The sequence below is a fragment of the Oncorhynchus nerka genome, linkage group LG11, assembly GCF_034236695.1.
Source record: "Oncorhynchus nerka isolate Pitt River linkage group LG11, Oner_Uvic_2.0, whole genome shotgun sequence".
Lineage (NCBI taxonomy): Eukaryota > Metazoa > Chordata > Actinopteri > Salmoniformes > Salmonidae > Oncorhynchus > Oncorhynchus nerka.
Genome location: NC_088406.1, coordinates 1,268,232 through 1,293,290, shown reverse-complemented (window position 1 = coordinate 1,293,290; position 25,059 = coordinate 1,268,232). Strand labels below are relative to the sequence as shown.

At 44.7% G+C, this 25,059-nt stretch overlaps 1 protein-coding gene across 1 annotated transcript in view; it reads right to left on the bottom strand.

Annotated features, from left to right (window-relative positions):
- Positions 1-25,059, bottom strand: part of LOC115124438 (contactin-5-like) — a 653,850-nt gene that overhangs the window by 401,580 nt on the left and 227,211 nt on the right. The window contains 1 exon segment of the mRNA XM_065024146.1: positions 19,264-19,470. Within this exon segment, the coding sequence (XP_064880218.1) occupies positions 19,264-19,470 (207 nt within the window).

The following is a 25,059-nucleotide window of genomic DNA, read 5'->3' as shown; positions in this document are numbered from 1 at the left end:
CTAACAGACTGACATGATAGGGAATAGCCTGCACTTAGTACCACTAACAGACTGACTATGATAGGAAAGCCTCCCTATGTACCAAATAGACTGACATGATGGAACCAGCCTGCGCTTGTAGGACTAACAGACTGCTCTATGTAGGGAATAGCCTGCAGTATGTAGGGAATAGATGACTATGATGCCAATAGGGTTCACCTTAGTAGGGAACAGACTGACATGATGCCACCAGCCTCCCCTTGGGACCACAAGGGACAGACTGAAATGATGTCCCAGCCTCCCAACCACAGAAAAGACACAAAGAGGAAAATAACTGGATGAATACCACTAAAGACTGAAAGATCAAGCTCACCTTGAGGCCTACTGAACAGACTGACAAATACCACCAGCCTCTGATGATGACCACTAACAGACTGACAAACCAGAGACCTCCCTTGTACCACTAACAGACTGACATGATAACCAGCCTCCCCTTAGTACCACTAACAGACTGACATGATACCACCAGCCTCCCCTTAGTACCACTAACAGACTGACATGATACCACCAGCCTCCCCTTAGTACCACTAACAGACTGACATGATACCACCAGCCTCCACCAGCCTCCCCTTAGTACCACTAACAGACTGACATGATACCACCAGCCTCCCCTTAGTACCACTAACAGACTGACATGATACCACCAGCCTCCCCTTAGTACCACTAACAGACTGACATGATACCACCAGCCTCCCCTTAGTACCACTAACAGACTGACATGATACCACCAGCCTCCCCTTAGTACCACTAACAGACTGACATGATACCACCAGCCTCCCCTTAGTACCACTAACAGACTGACATGATACCACCAGCCTCCCCTTAGTACCACTAACAGACTGACATGATACCACCAGCCTCCCCTTAGTACCACTAACAGACTGACATGATACCACCAGCCTCCCCTTAGTACCACTAACAGACTGACATGATACCACCAGCCTCCCCTTAGTACCACTAACAGACTGACATGATACCACCAGCCTCCCTTAGTACCACTAACAGACTGACATGATACCACCAGCCTCCCTTAGTACCACTAACAGACTGACATGATACCACCAGCCTCCCCTTAGTACCACTAACAGACTGACATGATACCACCAGCCTCCCCTTAGTACCACTAACAGACTGACATGATACCACCAGCCTCCCCTTAGTACCACTAACAGACTGACATGATACCACCAGCCTCCCCTTAGTACCACTAACAGACTGACATGATGCTACCAGCCTCCCCTTAGTACCACTAACAGACTGACATGATACCACCAGCCTCCCCTTAGTACCACTAACAGACTGACATGATACCACCAGCCTCCCTTAGTACCACTAACAGACTGACATGATACCACCAGCCTCCCCTTAGTACCACTAACAGACTGACATGATACCACCAGCCTCCCCTTAGTACCACTAACAGACTGACATGATACCACCAGCCTCCCCTTAGTACCACTAACAGACTGACATGATACCACCAGCCTCCCCTTAGTACCACTAACAGACTGACATGATACCACCAGCCTCCCTTAGTACCACTAACAGACTGACATGATACCACCAGCCTCCCCTTAGTACCACTAACAGACTGACATGATACCACCAGCCTCCCTTAGTACCACTAACAGACTGACATGATACCACCAGCCTCCCCTTAATACCACTAACAGACTGACGATCACTGTGTGGTTCTGGTAATAATTTGATGATTTTGCAGTTTTATAATGTCACCTTAATCAGTCATCTGGAAGCACAGTTCCCATCCGTCAAGCCCACGGTAACAACAACATCAGCATCAGCATCCTCTCCTCTCCTCTCCTCTCCTCTCCTCTCCTCTCCTCCCTTGCATCACAGTGAGCATCCTATGAGACATTGGTGACACAGGGCTCAGCTGTCATTACTCTCTTGGCACATCAGGTGCTCCGAGTGCCCCTCCGACGGAAAGATGAAATACTGTTGTAATTTGTCCTGGATGTGTGTCTGCATGTCATTGGAATGGAGTCCTAACTATCGATGAGGATTGATACAGGAAGACTGGTTAATACTGATCAGCCTGGCAGCAGCTACTCTTCATGGGGTCCATTAAGGCAGTTTACACCGTTATAACAAACATGACAATACAGTTACATATTTCACAACACACTGTCCTCTACATACATACACACACAGTATGTCCTGGTAGAGTCCTCTACATACATACATACATACATACACAGTATGTCCTGGTAGAGTCCTCTACATACATACATACATACACAGTATGTCCTGGTAGAGTCCTCTACATACATACACAGTATGTCCTGGTAGAGTCCTCTACATACATACACAGTATGTCCTGGTAGAGTCCTCTACATACATACACAGTATGTCCTGGTAGAGTCCTCTACATACATACACAGTATGTCCTGGTAGAGTCCTCTACATACATACACACACAGTATGTCCTGGTAGAGTCCTCTACATACATACATACACAGTATGTCCTGGTAGAGTCCTCTACATACATATGTCCTGGTAGAGTCCTCTACAGTATGTCCTGGTAGAGTCCTCTACATACATACACAGTATGTCCTGGTAGAGTCCTCTACATACATACACAGTATGTCCTGGTAGAGTCTCTACACACACACACACACACACACACACACACACACACACACACACACACAGTATGTCCTGGTAGAGTATGTTAGAAAGTAGCTGGGTATAGAATCTTACTATGCTGCACAGCATTAGGGCAGTGATTGGGGACATTTGTATTTATTATGGATCCCCATTAGCTGCTGCCAAACCAGCAGCTACTCTTCCTGGGGTCCAGCAAAATTATACAATTAAACAATTTAAAAAACATTAGAATACATTCACAACATATTAAGTGTCCTCCCTCAGGCCCCTACGCCAACACTACCACATATCTACAACACAACATCCTTGTGTACGTGTGTGTATAGTGCATGTGTTATCATGTGTGTGTATGCATGTGTCTGTGCCTGTGTCTGTTTTGCTTCACAGTCCCCGCTGTTCCATAAGGTGTATTTTTATCTGTTTTTTGGCAGACATGGCTTCTCGAACATGTGAACTCTCATAAGCCTTAATATCAAACGTGTATGCCATCTGTAAATACTAATACAATTGTTAAATTACGAGCCTACTTGGTTTAGCCATAGAAAAGGTGAGCAACCTTCCCACTAGCCATGATTGGCTGAGATAATGAGTGGGCTGGACATGCCGAGAGATGAGTTTGGATTGGTCTTCCATATAGCACGCGTCTGTCTATTGGAGCTGGTCAGTATGTTTAGGTAATTGTGTCAAACACAGCTTTTAAAAATGATTTATCCCGCAGTAAAACTGCATAAACCTAACGTCAAGTTAAAGTGTACTGTTAGCTAGCTAACCTAACGTCAAGTTAAAGTGTACTGTTAGCTAGCTAACCTAACGTCAAGTTAAAGTGTACTGTTAGCTAGCTAACCTAACGTCAAGTTAAAGTGTACTGTTAGCTAGCTAACCTAACGTCAAGTTAAAGTGTACTGTTAGCTAGCTAACCTAACGTCAAGTTAAAGTGTACTGTTAGCTAGCTAACGTTATGTGTATGATCTCCACTTTCTGGACGACCGAGTTTTGAAATCAGTGGAATTTGAGATTGATAGCTAAGGAGATGGAGACAACACCTGTCTGGATTACATTGTCAAACTGATAGCAACCATGCACAGCATCAGACAGGAGAAGTGTCCAACCATGACGTATACTGGTAAGATAGTCTAGCTAGCTACATTTTCAGAAATTACATGTTTCTAATTTTGACAGAAAGTGGTTTCATTTCCAGTGTACTGTTAGCTAGCTAACGTTAGCTGGCTTGGTAGTTGTGATTAGGGTCCATTGTTTAGCTAGCCACGTATCTTAACAAAAGACTCCATGCAAGTATACATTTCAATAGAATGTCACTGCAACTGTTGATAGACGTACTAGCTGGTAAATTCGCTCTGGCTATCTACTCTGATTTCAGATCACGGGTAAGATAGTCTAGCTAGCCACATTTTCAGATATTACACATTTCTAATTTTAACAGAAAGTGGTTTCATTTCAAGTGTACTGTTAGCTAGCTAGCTAGCTGGCTGTGTATGATCTTATTCTTCGTATCTCTGACACATTTGCTTGACTAGTTAAAGCCATAGAACCTGCAGATTCCTGCAGGGTTGTAACATCATGAGTTGGGATTAGGGTTTATTGTTTAGCTAGCTAGAAGGGCACCACTAATCTAAAGTTATTTCAACTCTAGAACACAGGACACCACTCATCTAAGGTTCTTTCAACTCCAGAACACAGGACACGACTAACCTAAGGTTCTTTCAACTCCAGAACACAGGACACCACTAATCTAAGGTTATTTCAACTCTAGAACACAGGACACCACTAATCTAAGGTTCTTTCAACTCTAGAACAAAGGATATGACTAACCTAAGTTTGTTTCAACTCCAGAACACAGGACACCACTAACCTAAGGTTCTTTCAACTCCAGAACACAGGACACCACTAATCTAAGGTTGTTTAAACTCCTGAACACAGGACACCACTAATCTAAGGTTATTTCAACTCCAGAACACAGGACACCACTAATCTAAGGTTGTTTAAACTCCTGAACACAGGACACCACTAATCTAAGGTTATTTCAACTCCAGAACACAGGACACCACTCATCTAAGGTTATTTCAACTCCAGAACACAGGACACAGTGAAAGAGAAGTCAGGCCATGATGAAGAAATGCTACATGTCTTAACAAAAGACTCCACTCTAATGTTGACAAACTATTTTCATTTCAAGTTACTGTATTTTCAGCTAGCTAGCTAACGTTACATCATGCATTGGGATTCATAGTTTATCTAGCTACATTTCTTAATAAAAGACTCTCGTCTTAGTGTGCCAGAGCGCAGAATAACTGATGCATTTTTGAACCCATTGAGTAAGTCCGGTGTCAGTAAACATCGACAACAAAGCATGAAAACTGCCTGGGGTGATCTCTCATTATGTGTCTGGAAGTAGCCAGCCAATGTTAGCTAGTTAGCTTGGGTGTTTGACTGTCGTTGTGAGGTCAGAGCTTTCGGGAGCAACTCTACTTATTGGCCAGAGTGTCCAGTGCGCTCTGAACGCAAAAAGCTCTGAATTTACGAATGGACAATCTGACAGCACAGTTGCAGTCACCAACGTCCTGATTAACATAACATCCTATCCAGCTCTGCTAGGGAGAGTAATGTCTAGTGAGCTGTTCTCGCTCTCTTAGATGTCTGGAAGTAGCTTTCAAGTTAGTATAGAACGCACGGATGAACCCTTAAGGAGATGGCTGGGGCTGAATAGGTGTAGATAAAGAAGGGCTGTCCAGTAGATACCAAAACTATTCAAAGGCCATTTTCTCAAAAGTGAGTTTACAAGTTGATCAACTTTCACAGCAGCATTTCTTTCCCATTGTTCCTCAAATGCAGTGTATGATATACCATTTTGTAGCTCTGAGTCTCTACTTTTATCCAATGTAAAAAAAACTGAAATTCAAATGTTGCTACGTAAGACCGAATCCAGGTGGTGAATCACATATATCAGGGGGTGTAAAGCAATTACACGTTTTTCCAGCAGCAGACTATGATAATGTAAAAAGCTGCACAAAACAACCCCAACAATTTTTTGATCATCAATTTCTCTCAGTCATTTGTGTAAGTGCTGTGCTTGTTGAATGTCCTTCCCTATAAGTGCTGTGCTTGTTGAATGTCCTTCCCTATAAGTGCTGTGCTTGTTGAATGTCCTTCCCTATAAGTGCTGTGCTTGTTGAATGTCCTTCCCTATAAGTGCTGTGCTTGTTGAATGTCCTTCTCTATAAGTGCTGTGCTTGTTGAATGTCCTTCCCTATAAGTGCTGTGCTTGTTGAATGTCCTTCTCTATAAGTGCTGTGCTTGTTGAATGTCCTTCTCTATAAGTGCTGTGCTTGTTGAATGTCCTTCCCTATAAGTGCTGTGCTTGTTGAATGTCCTTCTCTATAAGTGCTGTGCATGTTGAATGTCCTTCCCTATAAGTGATGTGCTTGTTGAATGTCCTTCCCTATAAGTGCTGTGCTTGTTGACTGTCTCTTCCCTGTAAGTGCTGTGCTTGTTGAATGTCCTTCCCTATGCTTGTTGAATAAAGTGCTGTGCTTGTTGAATGTCCTTCTCTATAAGTGCTGTGCTTGTTGAATGTCCTTCTCTATAAGTGCTGTGCTTGTTGAATGTCCTTCCCTATAAGTGCTGTGCTTGTTGAATGTCCTTCTCTATAAGTGCTGTGCTTGTTGAATGTCCTTCCCTATAAGTGCTGTGCTTGTTGAATGTCCTTCTCTATAAGTGCTGTGCTTGTTGAATGTCCTTCCCTATAAGTGCTGTGCTTGTTGAATGTCCTTCTCTATAAGTGCTGTGCTTGTTGAATGTCCTTCCCTATAAGTGCTGTGCTTGTTGAATGTCCTTCTCTATAAGTGCTGTGCTTGTTGAATGTCCTTCCCTATCAGCTGAAAGTCTGTTGTTAATTTGTTTACTGTGAAATAGCATTGTATCTGGTCAAACATATATATATATATATATATATATATATATATATTTTAAAGTTTACCAAGGGTTGATAACAGACTGACTGGTCAACTATTTGAGCCAGTAAAGGGGGCTTTACTATTCTTAGGTAGCGGAATGACTTTCGCTTCCCTCCAGACCTGAGGGAACACACTTTCTAGTAGGCTTAAATTGAAGATATGGTAAATAGGAGTGGCAATATCGTTGGCTATTATCCTCAGTAAAGTTGTCAGACTCCGGAGGCTTGTCATTGTTAATAGACAACAATAATTGTTTCACCTCTTCCACACTCACTTACAATACTTACCATAATTACAATACTTGTCTTTCATAACTGGGTCAAGATATACCTGGATGTGTAGTGTCAGCTTTCATTGCTGACTTGTCATGCCTAAGTTTGCTAGTCTTGCAAATGAAAAATACATTAAAGTTGTTGGCAATATCAGTTGTTTTTGTGATGAACAAGCCATCTGAGTTTGCTTTTTTCCCAAAAATGTATTTTAAGGTGCTCCAAAGCTTTTTAATAGAATGTTTGATTTAATTTATCTTTGTTTCATGTTGTAGTTACTTCTTTTTATTCAGTTTAGTCACATGATTTCTCAATTTACAGGACGTTGGCCAATGGGTTGTGCTGCCAGACTGATTTGCCATTCCTTTTGCCTCATCCCTCTTAACCATACAATGTTTCAATTCCTCATCAATCCAAGGGGATTTAACAGTTTTTACAGTCATTTTACAGATACTGCTTTCAAGCTCATTTCTGCAGCATTAGTAAAGATGTGATCAATACATGTTGATGATTTCTTTCCTGTGCTGTTTGTAACTACCCTGGTAGGTTGACTGACAACCTGAACCATGTTGCAGGCACTGGTTACAGTTTGAAGCTTTTTCTTGAGTGGGCAGCTTGATGAAAGCCAGTCAATATTTAAATCACCCAGAAAATATACTCTGTTGATATCACAGACATTATCAAGCATTTCACACGTTATCCAGATACTGACTGTTAGCACTTGGAGGTCTACAGCAGGTTCCCACCAGAATGGGCTTTAGGAGAGGCAGATGAACCTGTAGCCATATTACTTCAACAGTATTTAACATTATCCACATACTGACTGTTAGCGCTTGGAGGTCTACAGCAGGTTCCCACCAGAATGGGCTTTAGGTGAGGCAGATGAACCTGTAGCCATATTACTTCAACAGTATTTAACATTATCCAGATACTGACTGTCTATAGCAGCTTCCCACCAGAATGGGCTTTAGGGGAGGCAGATGAACCTGTAGCCATATTACTACAACAGTATTTAACATTATCCAGATACTGACTGTCTATAGCAGCTTCCCACCAGAATGGGCATTAGGTGGGGCAGATGAACCTGTAGCCATATGACTTCAACAGTATTTAACATTATCCAGATACTGACTGGTCTATAGCAGCTTCCCACCAGAATGGGCTTTAGGTGAAGCAGATGAACCTGTAGCCATATTACTTCAACAGTATTTAACATTATCCAGATACTGACTGTCTATACCAGCTTCCCACCAGAATGGGCATTAGGTGAGGCAGATGAACCTGTAGCCATATTACTACAACAGTGAACCTGTAGCCATATTACTACAACAGTATTTAACATTATCCAGATACAGATACAGCTGAATGGGCTTAGTCAGATGAATAGCCATATGACTTCCAGTATTTAACATTATCCAGAATGGGCATTCCCAGAATGGGCTTTAGGTGAAGCAGATGAACCTGTAGCCATATTACTTCAACAGTATTTAACATTATCCAGATACTGACTGGTCTATAGCAGCTTCCCACCAGAATGGGCTTTAGGTGAAGCAGATGAACCTGTAGCCATATTACTTCAACAGTATTTAACATTACCCAGATACTGACTGGTCTATAGCAGCTTCCCACCAGAATGGGCTTTAGGTGAGGCAGATGAACCTGTAGCCATATTACTACAACAGTATTTAACATTATCCAGATACTGACTGGTCTATAGCAGCTTCCCTCCAGAATGGGCTTTAGGTGAGGCAGATGAACAGCCATGACTTCAGACTGTCTATATTCCCACCAGAATGGGCATTACAGATGAACCTGTTATTACATTATCCCAGATACTGACTGGTCTATAGCAGCTTCCCACCAGAATGGGCTTTAGGTGAGGCAGATGAACCTGTAGCCATATTACTACAACAGTATTTAACATTATCCAGATACTGGGTCTAGCAGCTTCCCTCCAGAATGGGCTTTAGGTGAGGCAGATGAACCTGTAGCCATATTACCTCAACAGTATTTAACATTACCCAGATACTGACTGGTCTATAGCAGCTTCCCACCAGAATGGGCTTTAGGTGAGGCAGATGAACCTGTAGCCATATTACTTCAACAGTATTTAACATGAGATCCTCTCTAATCTTTACAGTAAAGTGGTTCTGAATATAAACAGCAACACCTCCACCATTGGCATTTTTGTCTTTTCTGTAGATGTTATAACCTTGTATTGCTTCCACTGTATCATCAAAGGTTTTTATCTAAGTGAGTTTCAGAGATATTATTGATTTCATGAACCTTGTTTCTTAACAAGTTGGGCCATTTTTTGCACTTTTCTTCTGGGATGAACACAGTGGACTTCCTGGCTCAGCACTAACAGTATACATCTGGTTCATAGTCACATGATTACTGCTTGTAATTGCTGCTGTAGGATCAGTAGAGGCATTCAGGGCAGATAGAGGGACATACATTAGGTTACTTATATTGTGTCTAACAATGCCCCTGGTATAATGTACATTTGCTAAAGCATTATGACAACTCTGCGTCACAATGGTAGGGATTATCTGAGCTGGGCTTGGGTCATTGATAAGTCATTGTCTCAACGCAGCCTTAAAGTGCTGTGAAAGGACCCAGGGTCCCACAGGATTTGGGTGGATCCCATCCTCCTTATAAAACCTGTTTTGTTTCCAGAAGGCATCGAAATTGTCAACAAAAGTTACACCCATTGAGCTGCAATAATCACGTAGCCAGTTGTGAAGAGAAAGAATACTGCTAAAGCGTTCAATGCCACATTTCAGAGATGGCACAGGGCCAGATATGATGGGTCTTTTGTTAGCAGAAAGTCAATCAGCTCTATAAAATCCAGTTTCAACTGTTCAGAGCTGCCCTTCATAATGCCATTAAAACCCACATGGACGCTGATAGAATCAATGTCCATGTCCTGGTGTAGTACATTCAGGAGCAGCTTAGTAATGTAATTTACTCCAGCTCCGGGATAGGACATTGTTTTTGCACTGGGAACGGTTACATTTGTTACCATGGAGCTGCTAAAAATCACAGCTTGCAAGAAGGATGAGGAAATCCACCAACTCCCATGCTTCACAGGATTCAGAGAACCCTATATGGACGGGTGAGAGGCAGGATGACTTGAGCCCGTTGCTCCCGGTGCCTGGTGCAGGCCAGCGACAGATGGAGAAGCCCCACTCGATCCAGAGCAGGGATGGAAGGTTGACGACGTCAACTTCAAAATCATAGGGGAAGAAGTGGGATTAGGCACAGCGGCCGCAGACACAGGTAACCCCAGCGACAGTGCAGGAAGATCAGGCTCCAGACACAGGTAACCCCAGCGACGGTGCAGGAAGATCAGGCTCAAGGATGGCAAAACTATTAGATATTTGTATCCTCTACGGGCCTCTTGTTGGGAAAGGGAGATACCTAGTCAGTTGTACAACTGAATGCCTTCAACTGAAAAGTCTTCCACATTTAACCCAACCCCTCTGAATCAGAGAGGTGTGGGTGCCTGCCTTAATCGACATCCACGACCCCAGAGGAACAGTGTGTTAACTGCCTTGCTCAGGAGAAGAATGACAGATCATTACCTTGTCAGCTCGGGGATTCGATCTTGCAACCTTTCGGTTACTGGCCCAATGCTCTAACCACTAGGCTCCCTGCCACCCCATGCATCCTGCTGCCCTCCCTGCCACCCCATGCTACCTGCCACCCCATGCTACCTGCAGCCCTCCCTGCCACCCCATGCTACCTGCAGCCCTCCCTGCCACCCCATGCTACCTGCAGCCCTCCCTGCCACCCCATGCTACCTGCAGCCCTCCCTGCCACCCCATGCTACCTGCAGCCCTCCCTGCAGCCCTCCCTGCCCCCATGCTACCTGCCACCCCATGCTACCTGCAGCCCTCCCTGCCACCCCATGCTACCTGCAGCCCTCCCTGCCACCCCATGCTACCTGCAGCCCTCCCTGCCACCACATGCTACCTGCCGCTCCCCCTGCTGCCCTCCCTGCCACCCCATGCTACCTGCCGCTCCCCCTGCTGCCCTCCCTGCCACCCCATGCTACCTGCCGCTCCCCCTGCTGCCCTCCCTGCCACCCCATGCTACCTGCAGCCCTCCCTGCCACCCCATGCTACCTGCTGCCCTCCCTGCCACCCCATGCTACCTGCTGCCCTCCCTGCCACCCCATGATACCTGCCACCCCATGCTACCTGCAGCCCTCCCTGCCACCCCATGCTACCTGCAGCCCTCCCTGCCACCCCATGCTACCTGCAGCCCTCCCTGCCACCCCATGCTACCTGCTGCCCTCCCTGCCACCCCATGCTACCTGCTGCCCTCCCTGCCACCCCATGCATCCTGCTGCCCTCCCTGCCACCCCATGCTACCTGCTGCCCTCCCTGCCACCCCATGCTACCTGCAGCCCTCCCTGCCACCCCATGCTACCTGCAGCCCTCCCTGCCACCCCATTCATCCTGCAGCCCTCCCTGCCACCCCATGCTACCTGCAGCCCTCCCTGCCACCCCATGCTACCTGCAGCCCTCCCTGCCACCCCATGCTACCTGCTGCCCTCCCTGCCACCCCATGCTACCTGCTGCCCTCCCTGCCACCCCATGCATCCTGCTGCCCTCCCTGCCACCCCATGCTACCTGCCGCTCCCCCTGCTGCCCTCCCTGCCACCCCATGCTACCTGCAGCCCTCCCTGCCACCCCATGCTACCTGCCGCTCCCCTGCTGCCCTCCCTGCCACCCCATGCTACCTGCAGCCCTCCCTGCCACCCCATGCTACCTGCAGCCCTCCCTGCCACCCCATGCTACCTGCAGCCCTCCCTGCCACCCCATGCTACCTGCAGCCCTCCCTGCCACCCCATGCTACCTGCAGCCCTCCCTGCCACCCCATGCATCCTGCAGCCCTCCCTGCCACCCCATGCTACCTGCAGCCCTCCCTGCCACCCCATGTTACCTGCCGCTCCCCCTGCAGCCCTCCCTGCCACCCCACACCACCCCTTCCACTCCGCTATCAGAAGGGGGCGCTCCGGGTAACACCGGCCAGTCGGTTAACAACAAACAACAATGCAGAGATGCATCCAACAAGCGCGAACGCTGTCCAGCCACCAGCGTAGAAAATGTGAACATTCCACTCTGCGTTTTCCCCAGTTTCTTACGTAGGCTGGCGACCTGCGTGATTAAGAAAGACACATTGAGCCTATAATCCTCGGCAAGTAAACAATTGCTGCATTGTAACTCTGAGTGATCCTATTTGTCCCGAAACAAAGCGTAGTAGATACATGGAACCTTTCATGCATTTCTCCAGACAGAGAGGGAACCGGTCATGCATTTCTCCAGACAGAGAGGGAACCGGTCATGCATTTCTCCAGACAGAGAGGGAACCTTTCATGCATTTCTCCAGACAGAGAGGGAACCTTTCATGCATTTCTCCAGACAGAGAGGGAACCTTTCATGCATTTCTCCAGACAGAGAGGGAACCTTTCATGCATTTCTCCAGACAGAGAGGGAACCGTTCATGTATTTCTCCAGATAGAGAGGGAACCGTTCATGCATTTCTCCAGACAGAGAGGGAACCGTTCATGCATTTCTCCAGACAGAGAGGGAACCGTTCATGCATTTCTCCAGACAGAGAGGGAACCGTTCAGAGAGGGAACCGTTCATGCATTTCTCCAGACAGAGAGGGAACCGTTCATGTATTTCTACAGACAGAGAGGGAACCGTTCAGAGAGGGAACCTTTCATGCATTTCTCCAGACAGAGAGGGAACCGTTCATGCATTTCTCCAGACAGAGAGGGAACCGTTCATGCATTTCTCCAGACAGAGAGGGAACCTTTCATGTATTTCTACAGACAGAGAGGGAACCTTTCATGCATTTCTACAGACAGAGAGGGAACCTTTCATGCATTTCTCCAGACAGAGAGGGAACCGTTCATGCATTTCTCCAGACAGAGAGGGAACCTTTCATGCATTTCTCCAGACAGAGAGGGAACCGTTCATGCATTTCTCCAGACAGAGAGGGAACCGTTCATGCATTTCTACAGACAGAGAGGGAACCTTTCATGCATTTCTCCAGACAGAGAGGGAACCGGTCATGCATTTCTCCAGACAGAGAGGGAACCGTTCATGTATTTCTCCAGACAGAGAGGGAACCGGTCATGCATTTCTACAGGCAGAGAGGGAACCTTTCATGCATTTCTCCAGACAGAGAGGGAACCGGTCATGCATTTCTCCAGACAGAGAGGGAACCTTTCATGCATTTCTCCAGACAGAGAGGGAACCGTTCATATATTTCTCCAGACAGAGAGGGAACCGTTCATGCATTTCTCCAGACAGAGAGGGAACCGTTCATGTATTTCTCCAGACAGAGAGGGAACCTTTCATGCATTTCTCCAGACAGAGAGGGAACTGTTCATGCAATTCTCCAGACAGAGAGGGAACCGTTCATGTATTTCTCCAGACAGAGAGGGCTCCATTGCAAAAATAATCTGGTATCAACTTCATTAGCTTGATGGCTAGCAGCTTAGCGTCTCTGTCAAGCAGGCTTCAACCTGTCTGTTAAGCTGGATTCCGGCACAAGAAATAGCAGTCCTAGCTGTTAAAAGCTTTGTTTTAATCAATAATAACAAACCAAGTTTTATCCAGAATACAATGTTCAGCTGCACACTAAGCACATTGATACAGGAAGGCTTGTTTATACTGATCCCCAGTCAGACTGAATCTAGTGTCCCCAGAAGAGGATGTGATGTCATTGATACAGGAAGACTTGTTTATACTGATCCCCAGTCAGACTGAATCTAGTGTCCCCAGAAGAGGATGTGATGTCATTGATACAGGAAGACTTGTTTATACTGATCCCCAGTCAGACTGAATCTAGTGTCCCCAGAAGAGGATGTGATGTCATTGATACAGGAAGACTTGTTTATACTGATCCCCAGTCAGACTGAATCTAGTGTCCCCAGAAGAGGATGTGATGTCATTGATACAGGAAGACTTGTTTATACTGATCCCCAGTCAGACTGAATCTAGTGTCCCCAGAAGAGGATGTGATGTCATTGAAACAGGAAGACTTGTTTATACTGATCCCCAGTCAGACTGAATCTAGTGTCCCCAGAAGAGGATGTGATGTCATTGAAACAGGAAGACTTGTTTATACTGATCCCCAGTCAGACTGAATCTAGTGTCCCCAGAAGAGGATGTGATGTCATTGATACAGGAAGGCTTGTTTATACTGATCCCCAGTCAGACTGAATCTAGTGTCCCCAGAAGAGGATGTGATGTCATTGAAACAGGAAGACTTGTTTATACTGATCCCCAGTCAGACTGAATCTAGTGTCCCCAGAAGAGGATGTGATGTCATTGAAACAGGAAGACTTGTTTATACTGATCCCCAGTCAGACTGAATCTAGTGTCCCCAGAAGAGGATGTGATGTCATTGAAACAGGAAGACTTGTTTATACTGATCCCCAGTCAGACTGAATCTAGTGTCCCCAGAAGAGGATGTGATGTCATTGAAACAGGAAGACTTGTTTATACTGATCCCCAGTCAGACTGAATCTAGTGTCCCCAGAAGAGGATGTGATGTCATTGAAACAGGAAGACTTGTTTATACTGATCCCCAGTCAGACTGAATCTAGTGTCCCCAGAAGAGGATGTGATGTCATTGAAACAGGAAGACTTGTTTATACTGATCCCCAGTCAGACTGAATCTAGTGTCCCCAGAAGAGGATGTGATGTCATTGAAACAGGAAGGCTTGTTTATACTGATCCCCAGTCAGACTGAATCTAGTGTCCCCAGAAGAGGATGTGATGTCATTGATACAGGAAGACTTGTTTATACTGATCCCCAGTCAGACTGAATCTAGTGTCCCCAGAAGAGGATGTGATGTCATTGAAACAGGAACACTTGTTTATACTGATCCCCAGTCAGACTGAATCTAGTGTCCCCAGAAGAGGATGTGATGTCATTCAAACAGGAACACTTGTTTATACTGATCCCCAGTCAGACTGATTCAAGTGTCCTCATGTCTCTGGTAGTGGACCTGATGAGGTGATCGAAGACATGACAGGTATTGTAGCCAATGAGAGATGGGGAACAGATGTGAGGGTTTTTCTCTCCGTGCTCTACTATGGCTAAAGGACTATGCATTATGTGGACTACTAGGAATCATCATACCTTTTCTAGTTGTGATTTACAAATTAGATTCCTTTGTGAAACAAGCAGCATTCACAGAATGTACTCATTCTAAAACTACAACAGAAAAGTAGGTGAGCAGGTGAATATTAGCAGGTTGACTTGTCCTTATCTTCTCCAGATGCACTGTTAAATCTGGGACACTGCAGAAACCATGTGTTTGTGCCAGCTGTGGTAAATCTGGGACAGGATGGAGTTGACCACTGCAGCTCTGGTCAAACGTAGTGCACTATGCAGGGAATAGGGTGCCATTTGGGACACAGCCCAGGGTCTAACCAAGCAGGAAGCAGCCGCGTTCGTGCTGTCTGGAGGCCAGGCAGAGGCAGAAGGGGATAGCTCCCTGATGGAGCTCTAGTACCAAGACTGACTCACCCTCCAGAAGTGTGATCAAATAGACTGACTCACCAGAGGTTGTATGTATTGGTCATTGTATTGTAGAAAACTCTCTGACTGTGCCAAGTGTCCAGTTACAGGTCCCACCTCTGATCTCTCATGGGACCTCTGACCCTGCCCTTCTTGGCCCTCGGCCAATTACAAGGTTATGGCCGGGCCCAGTATATAAGAAAGTTGAGCTGGCCAAGGCTGTGGTGTGAATGAGGAGGAAGTTTTACATCTCTTCACCAACCAGCTTCCTAACGGCTGTTAAGTGTAATTAGCTGGTAAATCGTTTTCACGACGGTTATTACATGGCTATTACTTTTAAACTCTTTCCCTCGATTTTATTCTTCTACAATTCAATGGTCAAGTGTTTCTATTGTTTTGTGTGTAGAGCCTTCTGGTAATAGTTTCTTATCACTTCTGTTTAGAGCCACAGGGCCGGTCAGAACCAATCAGAGAACCAATCAGAGCCACAGGGCCAGAACCAATCAGTTCCCGAACACCATTCAGTCAACTACACACTATAAAGTTGTATGTGTCTGAGACAATAAAGGAGGGATCATCAACTGGATTCAGACAACAACAACAAGTTAGCGGATGGTCAGTGGGCCGGAACACCGCAAGAAGCCCAAACAGACATAATGGTTGACTAAAACATAAGAACTTCAAAACCTTGATTTAACTAGGCAAGTCAGTTAAGAACAAATGCTTATTTTCAAAGACGGCCTAGGAACAGTGGGTTAACTGCCTGTTCAGAGGCAGAACAACAGAGTTGTACCTTGTCAGCTCGGGTATTTGAACTTGCAACCTTTCGGTTACTAGTCCAACTCTCTAACCACTAGGCTACCCTGCCACCTCTACACTCTAACCACTAGGCTACCCTGCCACCCCAATACGATCACTTTGTCTTTCTGTATTATGGGTTAGGAATACTTGGGAACAGATTTCTTAAATTAAGATCATTTGGAGCTGATTTCCTGGATGTTTTTTTACAGTCTTTTATGTCCAACAATGAAAATTCCACACACCAAAGAAATATCGATATATATATATTTTTTTGCTCAGAAGCCCTGGGGGGCCACATTGGCGCGCGGGCCGTCAGTTGGGGAACACTGTAATAAAGGGTTAATATTCATCTTGAGTCTGTGTCCTGTCTGTCATTGTGCCTCCAACCGGGTACCCAGAGCCATCCTCCCTTATCTTAACCTATTTTTCAAGTATTTTAAATAACTCAAATACTTTTAGCTTTTTCTTGAACTTGTCAATGGATCAGATGGGAAGGGTTTAGTCCTCTAGGACTATCCGACGTTGTTCCATAGTGCCAGGCAAGATCAATAAAGATCACACCTTGTTCCATAGTGCCAGGCAAGCTCAATAAAGATCACACCTTGTTCCATAGTGCCAGGCAAGCTCAATAAAGAGCACACCTTGTTCCATAGTGCCAGGCAAGCTCAATAAAGCAGTGTTCCATAGTGCCAGGCAAGCTCAATAAAGCAGTGTTCCATAGTGCCAGGCAAGCTCAATAAAGCAGTGTTCCATAGTGCCAGGCAAGCTCAATAAAGCAGTGTTCCATAGTGCCAGGCAAGCTCAATAAAGCAGTGTTCCATAGTGCCAGGCAAGCTCAATAAAGCTGTGTTCCATAGTGCCAGGCAAGCTCAATAAAGCTGTGTTCTATAGTGCCAGGCAAGCTCAATAAAGCAGTGTTCCATAGTGCCAGGCAAGCTCAATAAAGCTGTGTTCCATAGTGCCAGGCAAGCTCAATAAAGAACACACTTTGTTCCATAGTGCCAGGCAAGCTCAATAAAGCACACACTTTGTTCCATAGTGCCAGGCAAGCTCAATAAAGCACACACATTGTTCCATAGTGCCAAGCAAGCTCAATAAAGCAGTGTTCCATAGTGCCAGGCAAGCTCAATAAAGCAGTGTTCCATAGTGCCAGGCAAGCTCAATAAAGCTGTGTTCCATAGTGCCAGGCAAGCTCAATAAAGCTGTGTTCCATAGTGCCAAGCAAGCTCAATAAAGCAGTGTTCCATAGTGCCAGGCAAGCTCAATAAAGCTGTGTTCCATAGTGCCAGGCAAGCTCAATAAAGCAGTGTTCCATAGTGCCAGGCAAGCTCAATAAAGCTGTGTTCCATAGTGCCAGGCAAGCTCAATAAAGCTGTGTTCCATAGTGCCAGGCAAGCTCAATAAAGCTGTGTTCCATAGTGCCAGGCAAGCTCAATAAAGCTGTGTTCCATAGTGCCAGGCAAGCTCAATAAAGCTGTGTTCCATAGTGCCAGGCAAGCTCAATAAAGCTGTGTTCCATAGTGCCAGGCAAGCTCAATAAAGCTGTGTTCCATAGTGCCAGGCAAGCTCAATAAAGCAGTGTTCCATAGTGCCAGGCAAGCTCAATAAAGCAGTGTTCCATAGTGCCAGGCAAGCTCAATAAAGCAGTGTTCCATAGTGCCAGGCAAGCTCAATAAAGCAGTGTTCCATAGTGCCAGGCAAGCTCAATAAAGCAGTGTTCCATAGTGCCAGGCAAGCTCAATAAAGCAGTGTTCCATAGTGCCAGGCAAGCTCAATAAAGCAGTGTTCCATAGTGCCAGGCAAGCTCAATATAGCAGTGTTCCATAGTGCCAGGCAAGCTCAATAAAGCTGTGTTCCATAGTGCCAGGCAAGCTCAATAAAGCTGTGTTCCATAGTGCCAGGCAAGCTCAATAAAGCTGTGTTCCATAGTGCCAGGCAAGCTCAATAAAGCTGTGTTCCATAGTGCCAGGCAAGCTCAATAAAGCTGTGTTCCATAGTGCCAGGCAAGCTCAATAAAGCTGTGTTCCATAGTGCCAGGCAAGCTCAATAAAGCTGTGTTCCATAGTGCCAGGCAAGCTCAATAAAGCTGTGTTCCATAGTGCCAGGCAAGCTCAATAAAGCAGTGTTCCATAGTGCCAGGCAAGCTCAATAAAGCAGTGTTCCATAGTGCCAGGCAAGCTCAATAAAGCAGTGTTCCATAGTGCCAGGCAAGCTCAATAAAGCTGTGTTCCATAGTGCCAGGCAAGCTCAATAAAGCAGTGTTCCATAGTGCCAGGCAAGCTCAATAAAGCAGTGTTCCATAGTGCCAGGCAAGCTCAATAAAGCAGTGTTCCATAGTGCCAGGCAAGCTCAATAAAGCAGTGTTCCATAGTGCCAGGCAAGCTCAATAAAGCAGTGTTCCATAGTGCCAGGCAAGCTCAATAAAGCAGTGTTCCATAGTGCCAGGCAAGCTCAATAAAGCAGTGTTCCATAGTGCCAGGCAAGCTCAATAAAGCAGTGTTCCATAGTGCCAGGCAAGCTCAATAAAGCAGTGTTCCATAGTGCCAGGCAAGCTCAATAAAGCTGTGTTCCATAGTGCCAGGCAAGCTCAATAAAGCTGTGTTCCATAGTGCCAGGCAAGCTCAATAAAGCAGTGTTCCATAGTGCCAGGCAAGCTCAATAAAGCTGTGTTCCATAGTGCCAGGCAAGCTCAATAAAGCTGTGTTCCATAGTGCCAGGCAAGCTCAATAAAGCTGTGTTCCATAGTGCCAGGCAAGCTCAATAAAGCAGTGTTCCATAGTGCCAGGCAAGCTCAATAAAGCACAGCAAAAGTGTCTAAATGATTTAGAATGCTATTTGAAAAGTAGCAGCCTGAAATGCATCAGATGTTGGTGGATGTAAATGTGCCCTCCTCCAGTCGGTCCCATATCACACAGGGCACAACAACACTGCAGGCCTTGGCTGGGCATTAGCTGGGAAGTAGAGTAGACTATTAGCCAGTACTGATTGACTGACTGACTGACCTTGGCTCCTGTATTCCTCCTGAGAGCTGAGCAGACTGAGGGTAGACAGGTGATGGTTGGAGAACGATGCCGGCCAGTCAGGAGTCACCAGCCGTCTGCCGTGGTCATGTCGGTGTTGAGGCCGGGGCCACGAACTGAGCAGCGATGAGGAGATGTCTGGTTTCCTTCTCAACACTGCTGCCACTGGCCGTACTGCGACAGCAAAGTCTGCAAAAAATGGGAAGGAAAACGAACTGAGTTCAAATTAAATGGCATATTCACCTAATAATCTGCAGCAATTCAAATGTTCTATAGAATCTCATAACAATAATTAGATCCTGTATAATAACAGCTATCCCCACTATGAATTAGATACTGTATAATAGCAGCTACCCCCACTGTGAATTAGATACTCTATAATAACAGCTATCCCCACTGTGAATTAGATACTGTATAATAGCAGCTATCCCCACTATGAATTAGATACTGTATAATAACAGCTATCCCCACTATGAATTAGATACTGTATAATAACAGCTATCCCCACTGTGAATTAGATACTGTATAATAACAGCTATCCCCACTATGAATTAGATACTGTATAATAACAGCTATCCCCACTGTGAATTAGATACTGTATAATAGCAGCTATCCCCACTGTGAATTAGATACTCTATAATAACAGCTATCCCCACTGTGAATTAGATACTCTATAATAACAGCTATCCCCACTGTGAATTAGATACTCTATAATAACAGCTATCCCCACTGTGAATTAGATACTCTATAATAGCAGGGACACATTTTAGCTGGAAACATGTCCAGCCAATTCCCCCAAAAAATGTAAACTATTGTTTTAACAACTCTTCACTTTTTCCACATTTTGTTGTGTTACAGCCTGAATTCAGAATGGATTAAATTGAGATGTTGTGTATGTGTCCAACACACAATACCCCATAACGTCAAAGTGTAACTATGTTTTTAGAAATGTTTACAAGTTATTTAAAAATGAAAAGCTGAAAAGTATTCAACCCCTTTGTTATAGCAAGCCAACATAAGTTCAGGAGTAAAAATGTGCACATAATAAGTTGCATGGACTCACTTTCTGTGCCATAATTGTGTTTAACATAATTTTTTTATGACTACCTCATCTCTGTACCCCACACATAGAATTTTTTCCCTCATCTCTGACTAGAATTATCTGTAAGGTCCCTCATCTCTGAATTATCTATAAGGTCCCTCATCTCTGTATCCCACACATAGAATTATCTGTAAGGTCCCTCATCTCTGTATCCCACACATAGAATTATCTGTAAGGTCTCTCATCTCTGTATCCCACACATAGAATTATCTGTAAGGTCCCTCATCTCTGTATCCCACACATAGAATTATCTGTAAGGTCCCTCATCTCTGTACCCCACACATAGAATTATCTGTAAGGTCCCTCATCTCTGTATCCCACACATAGAATTATCTGTAAGGTCCCTCATCTCTGTATCCCACACATAGAATTATCTGTAAGGTCCCTCAGTCGAGCAGTGAATTTTAAACATAGATTCAACCACAAAGACCAGGGAGGTTTTCCAATGCCTCGCAAAGCATATGAAAACCATCTGCAGCGCTTCATATCATATCTATCTGCAGCTCTTCATGTCAAATCTATCTGCAGCTCTTCATGTCAAGTCTATCTGCAGCTCTTCATATCCTGTCTATCTGCTGCTCTTCATGTCAAATATATCTGCAGCTCTTCATGTCAAATCTATCTGCAGCTCTTCATATCCTAGCTATCTGCAGCTCTTCATATCCTGTCTATCTGCTGCTCTTCATGTCAAATATATCTGCAGCTCTTCATGTCAAATCTATCTGCAGCTCTTCATATCCTGTCTATATGCTGCTCTTCATATCATAGCTATCTGCAGCTCTTCATATCATAGCTATCTGCAGCTCTTCATGTCAAATCTATCTGCAGATCTTCATGTCAAATCTATCTGCAGCTCTTCATATCCTGTCTATCTGCTGCTCTTCATATCCTGTCTATCTGCTGCTCTTCATGTCAAATCTATCTGCAGCTCTTCATGTCAAATATATCTGCAGCTCTTCATGTCAAATATATCTGCAGCTCTTCATATCCTGTCTATCTGCTGCTCTTCATGTCAAATATATCTGCAGCTCTTCATATCCTGTCTATCTGCTGCTCTTCATATCCTGTCTATCTGCTGCTCTTCATGTCAAATCTATCTGCAGCTCTTCATGTCAAATATATCTGCAGCTCTTCATGTCAAATATATCTGCAGCTCTTCATATCCTGTCTATCTGCTGCTCTTCATGTCAAATATATCTGCAGCTCTTCATATCATATCTATCTGCAGCTCTTCATGTCAAAGCTATCTGCAGCTCTTCATATCCTGTCTATCTGCTGCTCTTCATATCATAGCTATCTGCAGCTCTTCATATCCTGTCTATCTGCTGCTCTTCATGTCAAATCTATCTGCAGCTCTTCATATCATAGCTATCTGCAGCTCTTCATATCATAGCTATCTGCAGCTCTTCATATCCTGTCTATCTGCTGCTCTTCATGTCCTAGCTATCTGCAGCTCTTCATGTCAAATCTATCTGCAGCTCTTCATGTCAAATCTATCTGCAGCTCTTCATGTCAAATATATCTGCAGCTCTTCATATCATCGCTATCTGCAGCTCTTCATATCATCGCTATCTGCAGCTCTTTGAAAATGTCAATTAGTATTAAACCCCCTACAATTATCTGTAAGGTCCCTCAGTCGAGCAGTGAATTTCAAACATAGATTCAACCACAAAGACCAGGGAGGTTTTCCAATACCTTGAAAAGAAGGGCAGATGGGTTAAAATAAAAAGCAGACATTAAATATCCCTTTGAACATGGTGAAGTAATGAATTACACTTTGGATGGTGTCAATAAACCCAGTCACAACCAAGACACAGGTACCCTTCCGAACTCAGTTGCTGGAGAGGAAGGAAACTCCACAATACTAACCTAAATGACAGAGTGAAAAGAAGGAAGCCTGTACTGAATAAAAAATATTCCAAAATATGCATCCTGTTTGCAACAAGGCAGTAAAGTAATACTGCAAAATATGTGGCAAAGAAATAAACTTCATGTCCTGAATACAAAGTGTTAATTTTGGGGCAAATCCAACACAACGCATCAATGAGTAGCACTCTTCATATTTTCAAGAATGGTGGTGGCTGCATCATGTTATGGGTATAGTTGGCATCGACAAGGACTGGGGAGTATTTAAAAAATAAAAAATAAAAAAATAAAAAATAATAGAGCTAAACACAGGCAAAATCCCAGAGGAAAACCTGGTTCAGTCTGCTTTCCACCAGACACTGGGAGATGAATTCACCTTTCAGCAGGACAATAACCTAGAGCTGTTTATGGAAATCTATGGCAAGACCTGATAATGGCTGTCTAACACTGATCAACAACAAACTTGACAGATATTGAAGAATAATGTGCAAATATTGTACAATCCAGGTGTGCAGAGCTCTTCGATACAGTACTTCCCAGTAAGACTCAGAGCTCTTAGATACAGTACTTCCCAGTAAGACTCAGAGCTCTTAGATACAGTACTTCCCAGTAAGACTCAGAGCTCTTAGATACAGTACTTCCCAGTAAGACTCAGAGCTCTTAGATACAGTACTTCCCAGTAAGACTCTACTTCCCAGTAAGACTCAAAGCTCTTCGATACAGTACTTCCCAGTAAGACTCTACTTCCCAGTAAGACTCAGAGCTCTTAGATACAGTACTTCCCAGTAAGACTCTACTTCCCAGTAAGACTCTACTTCCCAGTAAGACTCAGAGCTCTTAGATACAGTACTTCCCAGTAAGACTCACAGCTGTAATCACTGTCAAATGTGATTCTAACATGTATTGACTCAGGGGTGTGAATAGTTCTGTAAATGAGATATTTCTGTATTACATTTTCAATAAATTTGCAACGAAAACATAAAAACATGTTTTCACTTTGTCATTGTGGGGTATTGTGATGTCATAATGGGGTATTGTGATGTCATAATGGGGTATTGTGTGTTGATGGGTGAGAAGAAAAAAAAATCAATTGAATCCATTTTGAATTCAGGCTGTAACACAACAAAATGTGGAAGAAGTCAAAGGGTGTCAATACTTTCTGAAGGCCCTGTAGCCTCAGCAGTACTAAAGCACACTGATGGTTACTTTACAATCTGATCTGGTCGCATCCGCGCTTCGGTCTGCAGGTTGTATAACTTTTTCATTACATTTCATTACATTTCATTATAGTACAACGGTCTGATTTGTCTAATCTTAGCAATTTCTTCTTAGCTAGCTACATAGTCGTCGTTGTATCAAAGATAATTGCGTAATTATCGTATTTCGTCGTCTCCTATCTGTCCAACACGTTCACCGTCTACCGTAGCACTGTAGTAACTATCACACTCAACTGAACGACTTGATTAGTGTAGTGTTAGCTAGCTACATAGCTAGCTACATAGTTGTCTTTGCTGTCTTCGTATCCAAGATAATTGTGTAGCTTAGAGTGTGGAGTCTTAGAGTGATAATTGCGTTATTATCGTATTTCGTCGCCCTCCTATCTGCCTAGCAGCTAGCCAGCTAGCATACGTTCACCGGCTACCGTAGCACTGTAGTAACTATCACACTCAACCGAACGACTGATTAGTGTAGTATTAGATAGCTACATAGTTGTCTTTGCTGTCTTCGTATCCAAGATAATTGTGTAGTTTAGAGTGTGTAGTCTTAGAGTGATTATCTTAATTCACCGAGGTTAGCTAGCCAGCTATTTTGTCGTCCTTAACGTAGGAGACACTCCTAGCTAGCCAATAGCCAGCCAACGTCTACTGAATAGAACTTTCGCATTCCGGTCGCATTCCGCGTCGCTCCACAGGTAGTATCACTTTTTCATTTCATTTCATTACAGTCCCAACGGTGTGATTTGTTTGATCGTAGCTAGCTACATAGCTAGCTACATAGCCGTCTTTGTTTCAAAGATAATTGTGTAGTCTAGAGCGATTCTCTAGGTTAGCTAGCCAGCTATTGTTGTTCTCCTAACGCAACGTAACGTAACCAACACTGCTAGCTAGCCAGCTAGCTCCCGAAAAGCAGCATTGTAGAAACTTCACACTCAACGGTACGACTTGATTAGGGTAGTGTCAACAACGCAGCTAGCCTACCCCAGCAGTACTCTATCATTTTAATCATTTTAGTCAATTAGATTCTTGCTACGTAAGCTTAACTTTCTGAACATTCGAGACGTGTAGTCCACTTGTCATTCCAATCTCCTCTGCATTAGCGTAGCCTCTTCTCTAGCCTGTCAACTATGTGTCTGTCTATCCCTGTTCTCTCCTCTCTGCACAGACCATACAAACGCTCCACACCGCATGGCCGCAGCCACCCTAATCTGGTGGTCCCAGCGCGCACGACCCACGTGGAGTTCCAGGTCTCCGGTAGCCTCTGGAACTGCCGATCTGCGGCCAACATGGCAGAGTTCATCTCAGCCTATGCCTCCCTCCAGTCCCTCGACTTCTTGGCTCTGACGGAAACATGGATCACCACAGACAACACCGCTACTCCTACTGCTCTCTCTTCGTCCGCCCACGTGCTCTCGCACACCCCGAGAGCTTCTGGTCAGCGGGGTGGTGGCACCGGGATCCTCATCTCTCCCAAGTGGTCATTCTCTCTTTCTCCCCTTACCCATCTGTCTATCGCCTCCTTTGAATTCCATGCTGTCACAGTTACCAGCCCTTTCAAGCTTAACATCCTTATCATTTATCGCCCTCCAGGTT